This window comes from Mesoplodon densirostris, chromosome 2 (assembly GCF_025265405.1).
Source record: "Mesoplodon densirostris isolate mMesDen1 chromosome 2, mMesDen1 primary haplotype, whole genome shotgun sequence".
Taxonomy (NCBI): domain Eukaryota; kingdom Metazoa; phylum Chordata; class Mammalia; order Artiodactyla; family Ziphiidae; genus Mesoplodon; species Mesoplodon densirostris.
The window spans coordinates 119,378,052-119,396,149 of record NC_082662.1 but is presented as its reverse complement, the minus strand read 5'-3'; the positions used below and the strand labels follow the sequence as shown (position 1 = coordinate 119,396,149).

At 39.6% G+C, this 18,098-nt stretch overlaps 1 protein-coding gene across 1 annotated transcript in view; it reads left to right on the top strand.

Annotated features, from left to right (window-relative positions):
- The window catches only part of COPA (COPI coat complex subunit alpha), a 48,092-nt gene that overhangs the window by 10,601 nt on the left and 19,393 nt on the right, over positions 1-18,098 (top strand). The window contains exons 7-11 of the mRNA XM_060090803.1: positions 4,459-4,568; positions 5,917-6,016; positions 6,678-6,813; positions 7,456-7,538; positions 17,320-17,470. Coding sequence (XP_059946786.1) covers positions 4,459-4,568; positions 5,917-6,016; positions 6,678-6,813; positions 7,456-7,538; positions 17,320-17,470 — 580 coding nt within the window. The remainder of the gene's footprint in view (positions 1-4,458; positions 4,569-5,916; positions 6,017-6,677; positions 6,814-7,455; positions 7,539-17,319; positions 17,471-18,098) is intronic.

The following is an 18,098-nucleotide window of genomic DNA, read 5'->3' as shown; positions in this document are numbered from 1 at the left end:
GAAATTCTTAGAGATGGGGTTCTCTGAAAGGTCTATGACTAGACCACAGAACACTGTTTCAATTCTGTAAAAAGAAGGACTCCTCATAGGTCCTTGCCTGGTTCTTTGTGGTAATAAAGGAAGTTGATAACTTTTCCCAACTCCTTGTGGCATGGTGGGCTGGGGCAGCATGATACTTGCTGTTTTAACAAGCAAGTTAGACAATTTGGATTCCTGTGTGCAGCACTTGAAATGTTATAATAGAAGGTGTTTAAGATTCATGTAGTGTAGAGACAAGCCAAGGGGAAGATGAGGACAGTTGGAAGTAGAACCTCTGCATCATGCTGTGTTTGCAGTTTCAAAGGTTCAGAATTAGAAGGGAGTGGTATAAACAAGATTGTCTTGGAGATAGGGCAGTCGTCCTCTCTTCTGCTAGGGCTTTTGCCATTGCAGTTTTTCGTCAGACTGGCTAGGCTTTTTGAAGTACACCCAGATGTGACCAGCCATGCCAGCGGAAGGTGTTAGGCACAGGCACTGTGAGCCTGTGTCCTCTCCTCACTGCTAGTACCAGGGAGCTTACTCTTCACTCACGCAGTAACCTAGCTATGGCTTTCCATGGTTTTTCACTGTGCACGCATTCAAAGCACCCTCTCTGTCTCAGGATATGGGAGCCCGATGGGGTTGGATCCCAGATCATGCTGTTCCAGCTGATCAGGGGCAATTACTTAGAATAGCCTTTCCCAACTGGGGATCTGTGAGAGAATTATGTGCTACTCAAACACTTTGAGTGACTGTTTTCTCAGTTCTTCTAAGAATGGTATACAGGTAATGCCATTCTAGATCATAGAGAAGTTAATTTGTTACATGCATAAACTGGTGCTTTGGCCACTGGGGCTTAATTCTTTCATAGTGCATCAGGTTGGAGGGGCCTTATACTGCTCCACTCTTAAGAGTACTGTTATGCCACCTGATTCTGGCAGAGCAGGTTCCCTGTGGCCTAGCTAAAGCAATTTGGGGCACTTAGGTGAATGGATTCTCTTTGGTCATCATGAAATGTCCAAGGCAAGAAACCCTTTTCTTCACTTTTGTAGGAAAACATATTTGCATCAGAATCAAAGGCCCTAAATCAGAGAAGAGAGGGAGAGGGTCTGACCCCATTTGGGGTTTATGCTTGCTCTTGAATGTGTAAAGTGCATGGATTACTATGTAATAACATTACAATTGCTATACCTAGTATATGTGATACTGAAATTTTGTACTAATGTTACTAACGTTAATTCTCTCTTTACCGTTTCTAAGTGTTTTTCTATACTCACAACTCTCTTGATTTCCAGTAACCCCTTAACCAGAGTGGAAGGAGATGCTTTGGTATTTAACCAAGTGGAAGGAGCTTTTGGGTTCGAATTATGCATTCTTTCCTTTTCTGGAAGTCAGCATACTCTTTTTAGCAGAGTTATTTTGCCTGGGTTCAGATAAATCTGAACACAGGAAGAGAAATTAGCAGTCAGCTCTGTTAGGAACCAGAGTTAATATTTCCAGTGTTTCCAGGAGGGAAAAAGTTAGTTCTGAGTCAGAGAACAAAAACCCTCAAATTTAGAGGACTGGTGAAAATTCTAATCTTTCTGAGTGACTCTCTTTGAAGGGGGACACTCTCTGAACTAAGTAAATAATAAGAAAACAGAGGTCTTAAAGGAAAACCTGTCTTCTTGATACCCCTCCCATTAGGATTAACCCACAGGGCTTAGCTTAACTTGATCTTTTGTATTAGCCTGGCAAAAAATATTTGTTTAAAAGGGAATATATTTACAACCTAGATTTAAAAGATAGGTTACTTTTTTAGCTTGAGCTTCCAAGTAAACTGACAGTGAAATTATTTTAATGTGCTTATACTTTTGCATGTCAAGCCCATGTAATTCAGTCTTAATCTTTGAAATGACTACTAAAAAAGTATTAATTTGCTGCCAAATCCTGTCCTCATCCCTCTCTTTTTACTACTTCCCCTGGTTCCCGCTGGGAAGTGTGCATCAAACTGGTCCATTCTGAGTGTGTCCTCCCCTCCCTCTGGATCTGAGTAGCTGCTGTAGAAATTTTCCATCTGTCGTTCAGTCCTAGTGAGTAGCTTGTCGAAGGCTCAAATATTTCTTCTCTAAGTATCTTTTCACTGCCTGTCACTATTCATCTCTCTGTTTTTGCTCTTCCCCTTTTCCTGGATCATTACAAGCAAGTGCAACAAAGGCTTCCATTCTGTCATACAGCTTTCCTTTTAATGTGTTTGTTGAAGCTTATTGGAGGTGAAGTTCCTCGCAGCTGTCTGTCTTTATATCTTCCTTTGAAACTGTTTCCTACACCAGACTCATTAGAAAAAGTTGACAGATCCCATTAAAGGGATAAATGAAATAAGTGAAAGGAGACATCCCTGTGATGATGTGTTTTTGAAGCGTTAGGGGAATGAATTTTTTTTAAAGCATTGGTTTTATTTCTTTCTACCTGTTGGCTAAATGCTTATCATGGGCAGAGTACAAGATAATTAAAACTGTCATGTCCTTTTAGGCACTTGCTTCTCTAATGCTGATGTTTAGGTGCCATTGTACAAGAAGAGGTACATTGTAATTTTAAAACAATGAAGATAAATGCAATCATTGAACTTAATTTTTTGTATTTTCTTACAGGTGCCAGAATTTAGGCTTATAACCATGTAGGTTTTATTTTAAGTGATAGCTTTTATTTCCCCCCTATTACAGATATTTGGTTTTTTTACTTTATAAGTACCAGGTAGTTTCATCTTCCTCTCCCCCCACCCCCAAATACTCCAAAAGATAGGATTTTAGTCCCAATTCTATTTTATCTCTGTAAGCTGGTGTAATTATCCCTGCTTGCCTACCTCAAAGCGTCGTTACCCAGATCAGCTTTGAAAACCACAAAGTGCTTTTCACCTGTAAGGTAGTAGTGTTACTGTAATTTTGATTCTGACTGTAGCACAAAATATCAAATTTTAAAGACAGGTTGTGGTTGAGCCATAAATGTGGGCCCTATACAAATAAGACTCTCCTTATTCTGGTGTCTTTTTTGTTTTGTTTTGTTTCATTTTGTTTCTTCCTATCCTTCTATCTATCTATTTATTTTTGGCTGCGTTGGGTCTTTGTTGCTGCGTGCAGGCTTTCTCTAGTTGCGGCGAGTGGGGGCTATTCTTTGTTGCGGTGGGCGAGCTTCTCATTGCAGTGGCTTCTCTTGTTGCAGGGCACAGGCTCTAGGTGCACGGGCTTCAGTAGTTGTGGCACACGGGCTCAGTAGCTGTGGCACATGGGCTTAGTTGCTCCGCAGCATGTGAGATCCTCCTGGACCAGGGATCGAACCTGTGTCCCCTGCATTGGCAGGCGGATTCTTTTTTTTTTTTTTTTTTAATTTTCTTTTAACATCTTTATTGGAGTATAATTACTTTACAATGTTGTGTTGGTTTCTACTGTATAACAAAGTGAATCTGTTATATGTATACATATAGGCAGATGGATTCTTAACCACTGCGCCACCAGGGAAGTCCTTTTCTGTTGTTTTTGAATTATGGGCTGATTTCTCCCTTTAGTCTCCAAAAGTTTTAATAGCAAGATACATATATTCAGATCTATAACCAGTCTTTTGAGCAAGTGTTTAAAGGGATATGACAGTTTTAATAATTTTTGTCCCCTGCCCAAGAGTCAAGAAGAAGATATCAGTACACTTTTTGCACAATTTGTAGTTTTACAATATCATCCACCAAATAAGCTGTTTTATATTTGATAGTTTTAGTTTCCTTAACTCCTTTGGAACTTCCCCATGAGTTGCCTAGAAACTTCTAGTTTGAGAAACACTGAGCTGCAGCCTCCTCAAATGACTTTTCTTTTAAAACTTTTTGAGATGATAGAAGAAAAGTTGCTATAGATTTCATAAAGTTGAAAGTAGAAATTGAATGTTTACCATTTGAGGCCACATTTCAAGAATATTGAAGAATGGAAATGGGTGTTATCTCAAGTAGACAGCTCTTGAGATGAGGTTTGTTGAAGAAATTAGCTATGTCAGAAGTTTGGATTGTCCTCCTCTGGGAAGAAGACCCAGTAATGGGTCTGGTAAGGGAGGAGAAGAGAAGATAGTGAATGTACTTCACTATTTTGAACAGTTTTGTTTGTTGTTTGTTTGTTTGTTTGTTTGTTTTGGCTGCACCGCATGGCATGTGGGATCTTAGTTCCCCAATCAGGGATTGAACCCGTGCCCCCTGCAGTGGGAGCGTAGAGTCTTAACCACTGGACCGCCAGGGAAGTCCCTCGAACAGTTTTAGAAAGAGATAGATAGGAGCTCTTGCATCTCTCTTTAGTCTCTCTAAATTTCTTTTTTCCCTCTTTTTCCTTAATGTTAGTCTATCACTGTACCTTTCTGCATTTCTGTCTCTGTGCTCTTTTTGGTAACATTATGTTTACATTTTTCATCCCACTCCTTACCCCTTCAAAGGTCTAAGGAAAAAAAACTTGTCCCCTGGTGCAGTGGAGTCGGATGTGAGAGGAATAACTGGGGTTGATCTGTTTGGAACTACGGATGCAGTGGTGAAACATGTACTGGAGGTACTTATCTCTCAGGGAAACAGTGACAATATGCCGTTCATTTATTCATTCCTTCAACAAAGACTTATGCAGGGTTTACTGAGTGCCAGGCACTGTTTGAGGCACTGAAAATAGAATAGTGGGTGAGCCAACAGAGAAATGAAGCTTATGTGCTACCTGAGGGAGAGTCATGTTACCTTATAAACATGAAAGCTGGCATAGGCTCCATCACCATCCCAAAGCAGAGCCCATTGTCAAGCCTCTTGAAGGGGAAGGGGAGGATAGTTAATCAAAGTTATTGAGAACCAACCATGTGTAAATAACTTGCATGGTGGGAAAATAGAAAAGCATAAGGGAAACAAACTAGATTTTTAAAAAATAATCCTTACAGCTATCTACTGGTAGAGATATTATTAACCTCATTTTGCAGATGAAAACATTGAGATTTACAGAAATTAAGTGGTTTACCGAAGTCTACACAAGTCTAGTAAGTTGAAGAACTAGGCTTTGAACTTGGATCTATCTGACTCCAAACCGAGCTGCTTTTCACCGCAGAATGGTACCTCTCAAAAATACTGCTAATTCGAAACTACCTTATCTGTGATTCTGTTATAATACAGAGCATAAACTTATAAATAGGGTAAAAGGTATCTTAAAATCAGCAGTTCTTAAGCTTTTTGGTCTGAGGACCTTTTTATACTCTTAAAACTTATTTAGGACCCCGGAGAGTTTTTGTTTATGTGCATTATATCTGTCAATTTTTATCATATTTGACGTTAAAACCAAGAACTCTTAAAACATGGACTATGTAAGGATAAAGTCTTTTAGCCACCAAAGCAGTGACATCATCACATGTCATGTAACCTCTGGAAAACTCTACAGTCATGAGAGAATAAGAGTGAAAGGGGCAAATAATGTTTTAGTGTTATTATGAAAATCATTTTTGACCCTGCAGATTTCCTGAAAGGTTCTTGGAGCTCATCTAAGAGTTTCTTGAGCACACTTTGAGAATTTCTTCATTAAGTTATAAAATTGGCCTTTATTCTTGAGATGCTAGTAACTGGTTGGAGAAATAAAATATAAGTAGACAAGTAACAAAACAAGGTCGTATATCCCAAATGCAAATGAAGCTGAATTTGGGAGTAGAGGATTTGGGAATTCCCATGAGAATTTGGGAATAATATTAGATTGATGTAGTAATTCTCATGGTCAGATCTTAGAGCAGCAGTCCCTTGAGTCTTTTCACATGAAGAGTAAAAATCAGAGACATCGTTTATAACCACTAGCATGGTCCATTGGTTTGCTTTGAGTAACAGATATAAAGAAGAATGACTTTTTTAGTTTAGAAGAGCCACCTTTTTTTGTACAGGGTCATGATCGTGGAGTTAACTGGGCTGCCTTCCACCCCACTATGCCCCTCATTGTATCTGGGGCAGATGACCGTCAAGTGAAGATCTGGCGCATGAACGGTGAGTGAACCAGTGACAGTATCACCATACCTAAAATATTGGCTGCTGGCCAGCAAGGTGAAGTAGCCAGGTTTTCCAGACTTAGTGACCCATTTTCCTACCTTAGGTTGTTAAGCTAATCCTGGGAGCATGACAATTGCCTTATTCCCTTTTTTTCCTTTGATGGCATCCTCATTTTGAGGAGTATGAACATAATTAAAAATAAGAATTCATTTATTCAACAAATATTTATTGAGTACCTACTTTGTACTAACCATTGTTCAGGGTTCTGAAGATAACAGTGGTGACTGAACCAGATAACATTCCTGCCCTATGAAGATTCCATTTATTCAATAGTGGCAGCTAGGGGGGCGGCTGGTGCAAAAAAATAAATAAAATAAACAAACAAACAAAAAATAGTGGCAGCTAGTGACAGAGCAGGGTAAGGAGATAAAGAATGAGAGAAGAGGTGTTATAATTGATAGGAGGGTGAGAATGAAATAACAAAGAAATATGTAAAGATTCAGAGCCTTAAATGAAGAAAATTGCCCTATTAGGAAGGAGTTGGTAACTTAACATTTTGTAGTAGTACCTAGCATTCGGTTAGAGGATGTCATAATTTGAAATCCCAAACTTAAAGTAGTAGGGAGTTGTGGTGACCTAATTCTTCTTTGTCCTTCAGAATCAAAGGCATGGGAAGTTGATACCTGCCGGGGCCATTACAACAATGTATCTTGTGCTGTCTTCCACCCTCGCCAAGAGTTGATCCTCAGCAATTCTGAAGACAAGAGTATCAGGGTCTGGGACATGTCTAAACGGTAAGGGGGTTACAGTGGTGTGTGACCAAACCCAGGGGAAAGCCTCTTACTCTCTCTCTTTTTAAAAATTAGATTAGAATACTTTTTGTTTCTCAGCATGCAGAAAAATCAAATTATATATTATGAAAACACGAAGGGACCTAGTGTTAGCCAACATTTACAAATCTTCCATGAAATAGAAATTTCTGTGTATGTTCTTTTTCTCCTCTAAATTTAAGCAGGTTCTTCTGTAGCTACAGAAATAAGAAATAATAAATGAAAACAGTACAGTAGAAAATTATGATGAGTGGGGGAAGTTGTAATACCAAAATAGTAGAGTCAGTTTGAAGTCCTCTTTTTTTTTTTGGTCATGCTGCACGTGGCATGTGGGATCTTAATTCCCAGACCAGGAATCGAACCCAAATCCCCTGCACTGGAAGTTTGGAATCTTAATCACTGGACCACCAGGGAAGTCCCTGAAGTCCTCTTTCTATTCCTTGGTAGAATTTATCATGACTGTCTTTATTTAGAATATGCAGTTCACTGTCCTTGATTTAGCTTTTTAATCAGTGTGCTGGCCTACCACTTAATACTCTTGTATGTGATAGGCTGAAGTTTCCTTGGAAATTAATATTTTTCTTTGTGTACCTTTTACTTTCCTAGGACTGGGGTTCAGACCTTCCGCAGGGACCATGATCGTTTCTGGGTCCTAGCTGCCCACCCTAACCTTAACCTCTTTGCAGCAGGTAAAGGCCATTTCTTCTCTTTTTTCCTTTGGTTCAAAGTTTATAAGACTTGAGAGTGATTCTCCATTAGCTTTGTCTCCAGCAAGTATATAGTAGGATGACAAGGAAAAGTAGAAGTCTCAGAGCCACCTAGTTGAAGCTTTTCTCCTTTTTAACTCCCTTACCTTCTTGGTATAGTGTTCTTTATCCACCAAAATTCATTTAATAATAAAGCCCATTCTCTCTGTTTTTTTTTCTTTTGGCCATGCCGCACGGCTTGTGGGATCTTAGTTCCCCAACCAGGGATTGAACCTGGGCCCTTGGTGGTGAGAGCACTGAGTCCTAACCACTGGACCTCCAGGGAGTTCCCCTAAAGCCCATTCTCTTTGATTAGTTCTTAGGAGACTTAGAGGGTAATACTGGACACTTGAGGTTCCTAGACTGAGGAGCTAGAAGCTGAGTTTTATTCATTCATTTAGCAAATACATACTGAGTATCAGCCCTAGTCTGGGTGCTGGTATTGTAGCAGTGCATAAAACAATGTCTCTTACTTTATAGAACTTTTTTTGAGTTATAATTAACTTAAAATATTTTATTAGTTTCACAACATAGTGATTTGTTTTTTTTTTTAATTTTAATTTTATTTTTTGTCTTTGGCTGTGTTGGGTCTTCGTTACTGCACACGGGCTTTCTCTAGTTGTGACAAGCGGGGGCTGCTCTTCATTGTGGTGTGCGGGCTTCTCATTGCAGTGGCTTCTCTTGTTGCAGAGCACGGGCTGTAGGCGCATGGGCTTCAGTAGTTGTGGCTCACGGACTCTAGAGTGTGGGCTCAGTAGTTGGGGCCCACGGGCTTAGTTGCTCCATGATATGTGGGATCTTCCCGGACCAGGGCTCGAACCCGTGTCCCCTGCATTGGCAGGCAGATTCTTAACACTGTGCCACCAGGGAAGCCCTATTTGATATTTTTATACATAATAAAATGATCACTACAATAAGACCAGTTACCGTCTGTCACCATACAAAGTTCTTACAATATTATTGACTATATTCCCTATGTGTACATTACATCTTCATGACTTATTTATTTTATACCTATTTTATACCTGGAAGTTTGTACCTCTTAATCCCATTCACCTATTTCATCTGCCCCCCTACCTCTCCATTCTGGCAACCACCATTTGTATCAAAAAGTCTGTTTCTCGGGCTTCCCTGGTGGCACAGTGGTTGAGAGTCTGCCTGCCGATGCAGGGGACACGGGTCCGTGCCCCGGTCCGGGAAGATCCCACATGCCGCGGAGTGGCTGGGCCCGTGGGCCATGGCCGCTGAGCCTGCGCGTCCAGAAAGGCCCTGAGAGGCCCGCGTACCGCAAAAAAAAAAAAAAAAAAGTCTGTTTCTATTTTGTTTTGTTTGTACATTTGTTTTTGTTTTTTAGCGGTACGCGGGCCTCTCACTGTCGTGGCCTCTCCCGTTGCGGAGCACAGGCTCCGGACGCGCAGGTTCAGTATTTGTGGCTCACGGGCCTAGTTGCTCTGTGGCATGTGGGATCCTCCCAGACCAGGGCTCGAACCTGTGTCCCCTGCATTAGCAGGCAGATTCTCAACCACTGCACCACCAGGGAAGCCCGGTTTGCTAGTATTTTGTTAAGGATTTTTGCATCTATGCTCATCAGGGATACTGGCCTATAATTTTTGGTTTCTTATGATCTTTGCCTGGTTTTGGTATCAAGGTAGTGCTGTCCTCATTAAATGAGTTTGGAAGTATTTTTTCCTCTTCAATTTTTGGAATAATTTGAAAAGGATAGATATTAACTCTTCATTAAATGGAATTTACCTTTGAGGCCATCTGGACCTAGACTTTCCTTCTTTGGGAGTTTGTTGATTACTGATTCAGTTTTGTTAGTAATTGATCTATTCAGGTTTTCTGTTTCTACATGACTCAGTCTTGGAAGATTGTATGTTTCTAGGAATTTAGGTTGTCTAATTTGTTGGCATATCATTGTTTGTAGTATTCTCTTATAATCAGTCCTTTGTATTTCTGTGCTGTCAGTTGTAATTTCTCTTCTTTCATTTCTGATTTTATTAGAGCTCTCTTTTTTTTTATTGAGTCTAGCTAAAAGTTTGTAGATTTTATCTTTCAAAGAACCAACTCTTAGTTTCATTGTATTTTCTATTGTTTTTTAGTCTCTATTTCATTTATTTCTGCTTTAATCTTTATCATTTCTTCCTTATACTCACTGAGCTTTGCTTGTTCTTCATTTTGTTTTTGTTTTTTTAATCTACTTTTAGATTGCTTGAGATTTTTCTTGTTTCTTGGGGTAGGCCTGTATCACTATGAACTTCCTCTTAGAACTGCTTTTGCTGTGTTCCATAGATGTTGGACACTTGTGTTTCCATTTTCATTTGTCTTCAGGTATTTTTGATTTCCTCTTTGATTTCTTTGTTGACTCATTTGTTGTTTAGTAGCATGTTGTTTAGTCTCCACGTTTGTGTTTTTTCTACTTTTCTTCTTGTAGTTGATTTCTAGTTTCATACTTTTTTGGCGAAAAAGGCACTTGAAATTATTTCAGTCTTAAATTTATCGAGCCGTGTTTTGTGGCCTAGCATGAGATCTGTCCTGTAGTATGTTCAATATGCACTTGAAAATAATGTATTTTGCCGCTTTTGGATAGACTGTTCTCTCTCTATTAATTCTATCTGGTCTAATGTGTCGTTTAAGGCCAGTGTTTCCTTGTTGATATGATCTGTCCATTGATGTAAGTAGGGTGTAATGTCCCCTAGTATTATTGTGTTATTGTCAATTTCTCCCTTTATTTCTATTAATATCTGCTTTATATATTTAGGTACTCCTGTGTTGGGTGTATAAATGTTTGCAAATGCTATATTCTCTTGTTGGATTGACCCCTTTATCATTATGTAATGCCCTTCTTTGCCTTTTGATATGATCTTTGTTTTAAAGTCTATTTTGTCTGATATGAGTAATGTCCTAGCTTTCTTTTCTTTTACATTTGCATGAAATATCTTTTTCCATCCCTTCACTTTCAGTCTATGTGTATATTTAGATCTGACTTGAGTCTCTTGTAGGCAGCATATAGATAGATCTCATTTTTTTTATCCATTCAGCCACTGTAAGTCTTTTAGTTGGTGCATTTAGTCCATTTACCTTTAAAGTAATTATTGATAGGTATGTGCTTTTTGACATTTTGTTAATTTTTTTCTGGTTGTTTTTGTAGTTCTTCTCTGTTCCTGTCTTGTTCTCTTGGTTTCTTCCCTTGTGGTTTGATGGATTCCTTTAGTGTTACATTTGGATTTGTTTCTCTTTATTTGTTGTCTATCCATTGTAAGTTTTTGTTTGTGGTTCCCATGAATTTCATAAATATTGAACTGTATATATATATTTGTCTATTTTAAGCTGATAGTCATTTAAGTTCAAAGGCATTGTAAAAGCACTACATTTTTACACGTACCCCATTTTATGTATTTTATTTCATATTTAATATCTCTTTATTTTGTGTATACCTTAACTATTTTTTGTAATTATAGTTGATTATACTGTACTTCACCCTTTAACAACGTGGAAGTTAGGGACACTGACCCTCTGTGCATTCTAAAATGTGCATATAAGTTTACAGTTGACTCTCTGTACCTGTGGTTCCGTATCTGCAGATTCAACCAACAGTGGACTGTGTAGTATTATTGTACATATTTAGTGAAAGAGAACTGTAAGTGGACCAGTGCAGTTAAGATCCATGTTGTTTAAGGATCAACTGTTCTCTGGTCTTTTAACTTTCATACTAGCTTTTTAAGTGGCTGATCCACTGCCTTTACTATGTATTTGCTTTTATCAGTGAGATTTTTCCTTTGATGTATTTTCTTTTTCTTTTTATCTTTTTAATTTTTTTTAAAATTTATTTTTGGCTGTGTTGAGTCTTCATTGCTGCACATGGGCTTTCTCTAGTTGTGGTGAGTGGGGGCTACGCTTCGTTGCGGTATGCGGGCTGCTCATTTCAGTGGCTTCTCGTTGTGAAGCATGGGCTCTAGGTCTGCGGGCTTCAGTAGTTGTGGCACACAGGCTCAGTGGTTGTGGCTTGCTGGCTGTAGAGCATGAGCCCAGTAGTTGTGACGCACGGGCTTAGTTGCTCTGCAGCATGTGGGATCTTCCTGGACCAGGATTTGAACCCGTGTCCCCTGCATTGGCAGGTGGATTCTTAACCACTGCACCACCAGGGAAGTCCCTCATATATTTTCTTATTTCTAGTTGTTGCCTTTTCTTTTCTGCTTAAAGGAGACCTTGACATTTCATGTAAGGCTGGTTTAGTAGTGAACTCTTTTAGTTTATCCTTGTCTGAGAAACTCTTTCTCCTTCAGTTCTGAATGATAACCTTGCTGGATAGATGCTAAGTGGTAAGTCTTTTCCTCTCAGCATTTTAAATGTATCCTGCCATTTCTTTCTGACCTGTAAAGTTTCTGCTGAAAAATCAGCTGAGAGTCTTATGGGGTTTTCCTTGTATGTGATTAGTTGTTTTCCTCTTGCTGCCTTTAACACATTATTGACCAGAGATGTATTAATACGTCTTTTGTTACCTGAATGTTATTGACTGGAGACATATCAATACGTTTTTAGAGAGTGATACAATTAACATCACCATGCAAAGTTGTTAGAGCTTAAAATTGATCAAGCGTTCATTATACAACTTACAATTGTCGTTACCATTTGCATTTTGCTTCATTAGGTTTTTGTTCCAACCTTGTGTATATTATAAACACAAGTTTGTTACCATAAAATTTTCAGAAATGATGCATTGCGAGATTTTGAGTGAAGAAGAATTTTTCGGTGAATTTTATGCAGATACTTTCTCTGATTGTCCAAGTGACATATATACTAGTGTCTCAGAAGATGATAGTTCTTCAGAATATAGTTCTGATTCACACAGTGTGAATGTTAGACCAACAAAAAGACAAAAAAACTTAGTGATTGATTCTGATATGGAAAGTGAAAATGAAACTCATGGTGCTGGAGAATGCTCCCTTGCTTCTGCAGAAGAGTGGATTGCAGACAACATTTCATAAAAATTAGAAGACTTTACAGGTATGTCAGGTGTAACTATTGAATGTAATAACCTGCAAAGTGTTAGTGCAATAACAGAATTAATTTTTGGTAACAACTTTTTCGAGTTGGTTGCTTCTCAAACAAACTTGTATCACCAACAGAATGAAAAAGCATATAAAAAGTATGATAAGGCTTTATAATGGACTGATGTAACCAATAGTGACATGAAGAAGTTTCTTGGATTAATAATTTTTTTAAGAGGTATGAAGCTTCATTTTTTTTGAATTTTATTTTATTTTATTTTATTATACAGCAGGTTCTTATTAGTTATATATTTTATACATATTACTGTATATATGTCAATCCCAATCTCCCAATTCATCCCACCACCGCTCCATCCCACCACTTTCCCCCCTTGGTGTCCATACGTTTGTTCTCTACATCTGTGTCTCTATTTCTGCCTTGCAAACTGGTTCATCTGTACCATTTTTCTAGATTCCACATATATGCGTTAATATATGATATTTGTTTTTCTCCTTCTGACTTATTTCACTCTGTATGACAGTCTCTAGGTCCATCCACGTCTCTACAAATGACCCCATTTTGTTCCTTTTTATGGCTGAGTAATATTCCATTGTGTATATGTACCACATCTTCTTTATCCACTTGTCTGTCGATGGGCATTTAGGTTGCTTCCATGGATTAATTTTTTATTTTTTTTTATTTTTATTTTTTGCGGTATGCGGCCCTCTCACTGCTGTGGCCTCTCCCATTGCGGAGCACACGCTCTGGACGCACAGGCTCGGCGGCCATGGCTCACAGGCCCAGCCGCTCCGCGGCATGTGGGATCTTCCTGGACCGGGGCATGAACCCGTGTCCCCTGCATCGGCAGGCAGACTCTCAACCACTGCACCACCAGGGAAGCCCCATGGATTAATAATTTTGATGGGACAAATAAGAAAGTCATACTGGGGCCTCCCTGGTGGCGCAAGTGGTTGAGAGTCCGCCTGCCGATGCAGGGGATACGGGTTCGTGCCCCGGTCTGGGAGGATCCCATATGCCGCGGAGCGGCTTGGCCCGTGAGCCATGGCCGCTGAGCCTGCGCGTCCGGAGCCTGCGCGTCCGGAGCCTGTGCTCCGCAACGGGGGAGGCCACAACAGTGAGAGGCCCGCATACCGAAAAAAAAAAAAAAAAAAAAAAAAAGAAAGTCATACTGGAAAGAATATTGGCCGACTGGTCCCTTACTTGAAACACCTATCTTGCCAAAGATTATGACGAGAAGAAGGTTTGAAAAAATAATGATGTTTCTTCACTTTAACAATAACTCAGAAACTCCACTTCCTGCAGACAGAGGTTCAAAAGTTAAACCTCTTTTAGATTATTTTCTACCAAAATTTCCATCGATCTATGTACCCAAACAAGATCTATCACTTGGTGAGGCAATGATAAAGTGGAGAGGACGACTCAGATTCAAAACCTATAATCCCAGAAAACTTAGAAAATAAGTTTGGTCAGGATGGTTAACGAAAGTGAAACTGGGTATATATGCAACCCTGAGATTTACATGGGTGAAGGATAGAAACTGCAAGAAACAATCTTACTGGTCCTACAACCTTATCTTGGTTCATGGCACCCTATTTACCAAGACAATTATTACAGCAGTGTGTCCACATCTGAAATATTGTTGAAAAATAAAACCAGAGTTTGTGGGACTGTAAGAGAGAATCATGGTCTACCAAACCAATTAAGAGAAATCTAAAAATCTACAGAGGGGAGTAATCACATTCTTATGGACAGGAAAAGTGATTTTTCTTATATGGAAAGGCAAAAGGCTAGTCTGCATGATGACAACTATTCATTATGCCTCCATAGCATCTACAGGAAAAGAAGACAGGAGGACTGACCATCAGATGACTAAGCCCACTTGTATATTAGAGTATAATAAATCTATGAAAGGAGTTGATTGATCCAGTCAATACCTGGCAAACTGCAGTATCCTCTGGAAAACTCGAAAATGGTTTAAGAAAGTGGGTTTCTATTTCAGTAATTGCAGTTTATTCAATGCGTTTAAAATTTATTGTAGCCTTAATGCACAGAATAAAATGACTTACAAGCAATTTTTATTAGCAGTAGCTAGAGAATGGGTAATTGACCATTCTGGTGAATATAGTGGTAGTCCCGCACCTGGTCCTTCTTGTGGTGTTTCTAAAAGAGCCCCCCACAAAGATCCACCTTGTCGACTATCAGGTAAAATAAAAGAACGTATTCTAGAGGAAATAATACCCACAGGACTAAAAAAAAAAATGCCACGAGGCTTCCCTGGTGGCGCAGTGGTTAAGGATCTGCCTGCCAGTGCAAGGGATACAGGTTCGAGCCCTGGTCCGGGAACGTCCCACATGCCACAGAGCAGCTAAGCCCGTGTGCCACAACTACTGAGCCTGCGCTCTAGAGCCCTCAGGCCACAACTACTGAGCCTGCGTGTCATAACTACTGAAGCCCGAACACCTAGAGCCTGTGCTCTGCAACGAGAAGCCACCTCAATGAGAAGCCTGCACACTGCAACAAAGAGTAGCCCCCACTTGCCACAACTAGAGAAAGCCCGTGTGCAGCAATGAGGACCCAACGCAGCCAAAAATAAATAAAATTAAAAAAAAAATGCCGCCAGGAAGTGTAGAGTCTGCTCTTCCAGGGGAAAGCACAGTGAAACACGATATATTTGTAATAGATGTTCTGTTCCTCTGCACAGAGGTGCCTGCTGTACTGCCTGTCACACTCTAATGAAATATTAGAATGCTTTAGTAAGACATGTACAAAGTTTCAAAGAAATACATTAAGTGCAAAAACAGTTGTTGATAGTTATACTCAAACGTGGATGTTTCAGTATTCACTTACATAACAAATCGCTGGCCACAGGCATCAGTTTCTGCAAAAATCCCCCGGCCAATAATGGGTTAAGATTCTCTCCTTATCTGTAACTCTTGCCATTTTAATTATAATATGTCATGGTGAGGATCTCTTTGGGTTCATCTTATTTGGAAATCTCTGTGCTTCTTGGACCTGGATATCTACTTCCTTCCTCAGGTTAGGAAACTTTTCAGCCATTATTTATTCAAATACGGTTTCTGTCCCTTTCTCTCTTCTCCTTTGGGAATCCTATAATGTGAAAGTTAGTATGCTTGATTTTGTCCCAGAAGTCCCTTAACTCTCCTCATTTAAAAAAAAATTCTTTCTTCTTTTTGCTATTACGATTGGGTGATTTCCACTATTGTGTCTTACAGATTGCTCATCTGTTCTTCCATATAATCTAATCTGCTGTTGATTCCCTGTAGCATATTTTTTCTGTTTTTGTATTCTTTACTTTTGATTGGTTCTTTCTTATATTTTCTAAGTCTTTGTTGAAGTTCCCACTGAATTCTTCCATTCTTCTCCCAAGTTTGGTTAGCATCCTTATGACTGTTTCTTTGAACTCTTTATCAGATAAATTACTTATCTCTGTTTCATTAGGGGTATTTTTCTGGGGGGTCATTTTGTTGTTTCTTTTGGAACATATTCCTCTGTCTCCCTTTTGTTTGACTTTTGGTTTTTGTTTCTATGAATTTAAGCAAAACAGCTACCTCTCCTGGTCTTTTAAGGAGTGGCCTTAAAGGGTGAAAGCATTCCTGTGTAGATTGTTTGCACCTGGCAGCTTTGGCAGGCTTGCTGGGGCTGGAGTGCATCTGAGCAGGCATAGTCCCTGGGGAGTGTGGTCTCTTGGTGGAGTGCCTGGGGCTGGAGTGGGTGTGGGGCAGTCGCTGGAAAGTGCTACACCTGAGGCCATGGAACTTTTATTTGTAGTGAAGGGAGGTAGACCCATAAAACAATAAATATATAAAACAATGTATGGTGAAAACTGCTTTAAAAGAAAGTTAAGCCAAAGTAAGTGGGATAGAGAGGGAGGAGTGTAGGGACTGCTGCTTTATACTGGGTATTCAGGAAAGTGAAGGGGAATGATAAATACCTTGACAGTGGGGACAGCAAATGCAAAGACCGTGATATGAGAAATGTTTAACATGTTTGAGGAACATCAAAGTGGCCAGTTAGAGCACAGTAAGGGGCTAAGTAATAGGAGGTAAGACCAAGCCAGATTGGGCATTGCCTTGTAGGCCATTAGAATTTAAGACTTTATTCTGAAAGAATGGAAAACCATTGGAAGGTGTTGGGTAGGGAAGTGACATGATCTGATTTATGTGTGGAGTGTATACTGGGAGGACAATGACTGAAGGTTTTTCTGAGTGATGGATAATGTTAGTAGGGAAAAGCAAAACATTTTTAAAAAACAGAACCAGAAAGGCTTTTTAAACTAGCATCCATTTGTTCAGCACTTACCTTTTATGTTTGTTATTTGATACTGACTGGGGAAGGATGGAAATTATTGTAATTTCTGTTTTCAGGGAGCTCAGTGTATACCGGGGGTGATATACCTAAACAATTACAGTGCAGAATGGTACGTGCTGTGAGGGAGGTTTGTACAAAGCAGCTAGGAGAACACAGAGGAGGGTTTGTCTAATGTGGCAGTGAGTATTGGTAAATGATTTACAGGTGTTTACTTGAATAAAGATTCCAAGAATTGTGAGAATTTAGGCAAATAAAGAATGCATTTAGTTGTCTTAACTTTGTTTTTAGCATACATATACAGTCGTCATCTTTGTCTATCTCCTGTTTCCAGTTTTCTTTCTTGCGTACAGCTAATTCTTCCTCCCTTTTCCCTGTGGCCCAGGCCATGATGGTGGCATGATTGTATTTAAACTGGAACGGGAACGGCCAGCCTATGCTGTTCATGGCAATATGCTTCATTATGTCAAGGACCGATTCTTACGTCAGTTGGATTTCAACAGCTCCAAAGATGTAGCTGTGATGCAGTTGCGGAGGTAAATCAGACTTGTTTCTTCCCTCCAAAGTGTCTCATCTGTTACCATGAAACAATACTCACAAACTGGAGTCTGTTCTTTTAACAACGTTTTGGATCTCATCTCCTGTCACAGATAGAATCCCCAGGAGCATGGTGGTGGCCATGAGGCCAATGGGGGCTTCCCTGTTGACAATGCTAGAGACCCTGTGGAATGGAAATCATACTGCCAAGTTTGCCAGGTGTCTTGAAAATCAGGGAAAGTTTCCTGGTTGAGAGTAGCCCAACTTGGTGATAGGCCTCTTTGCCTTTATTTAGCATTTCTTTTCTATATCTCTCCCTTTGCTTTTCAGCAAAATGCATGCAACTCTAAACCAGAATATATGTCTTTGGAAACTCTTAACTCTGAAGATATTATACTATCTAGGGTGCCTGGCAAAAGGAACTATCCTCTTGGAAAGCCAGATGTATCAGCATGCTGAAACATTCATGGTGGCAGGCTTTGGCATAAGGGTTTGATAACCACCCTCCAGCATTACTACAATAAAAAAATTGGTTTGTGTTATCACTCCAAGGGACAGGAGAAACTAGCCAGAGACAAATCACATCATGTTACTCTGTGGTATCCACTGCAATTATGTGTAGGAATT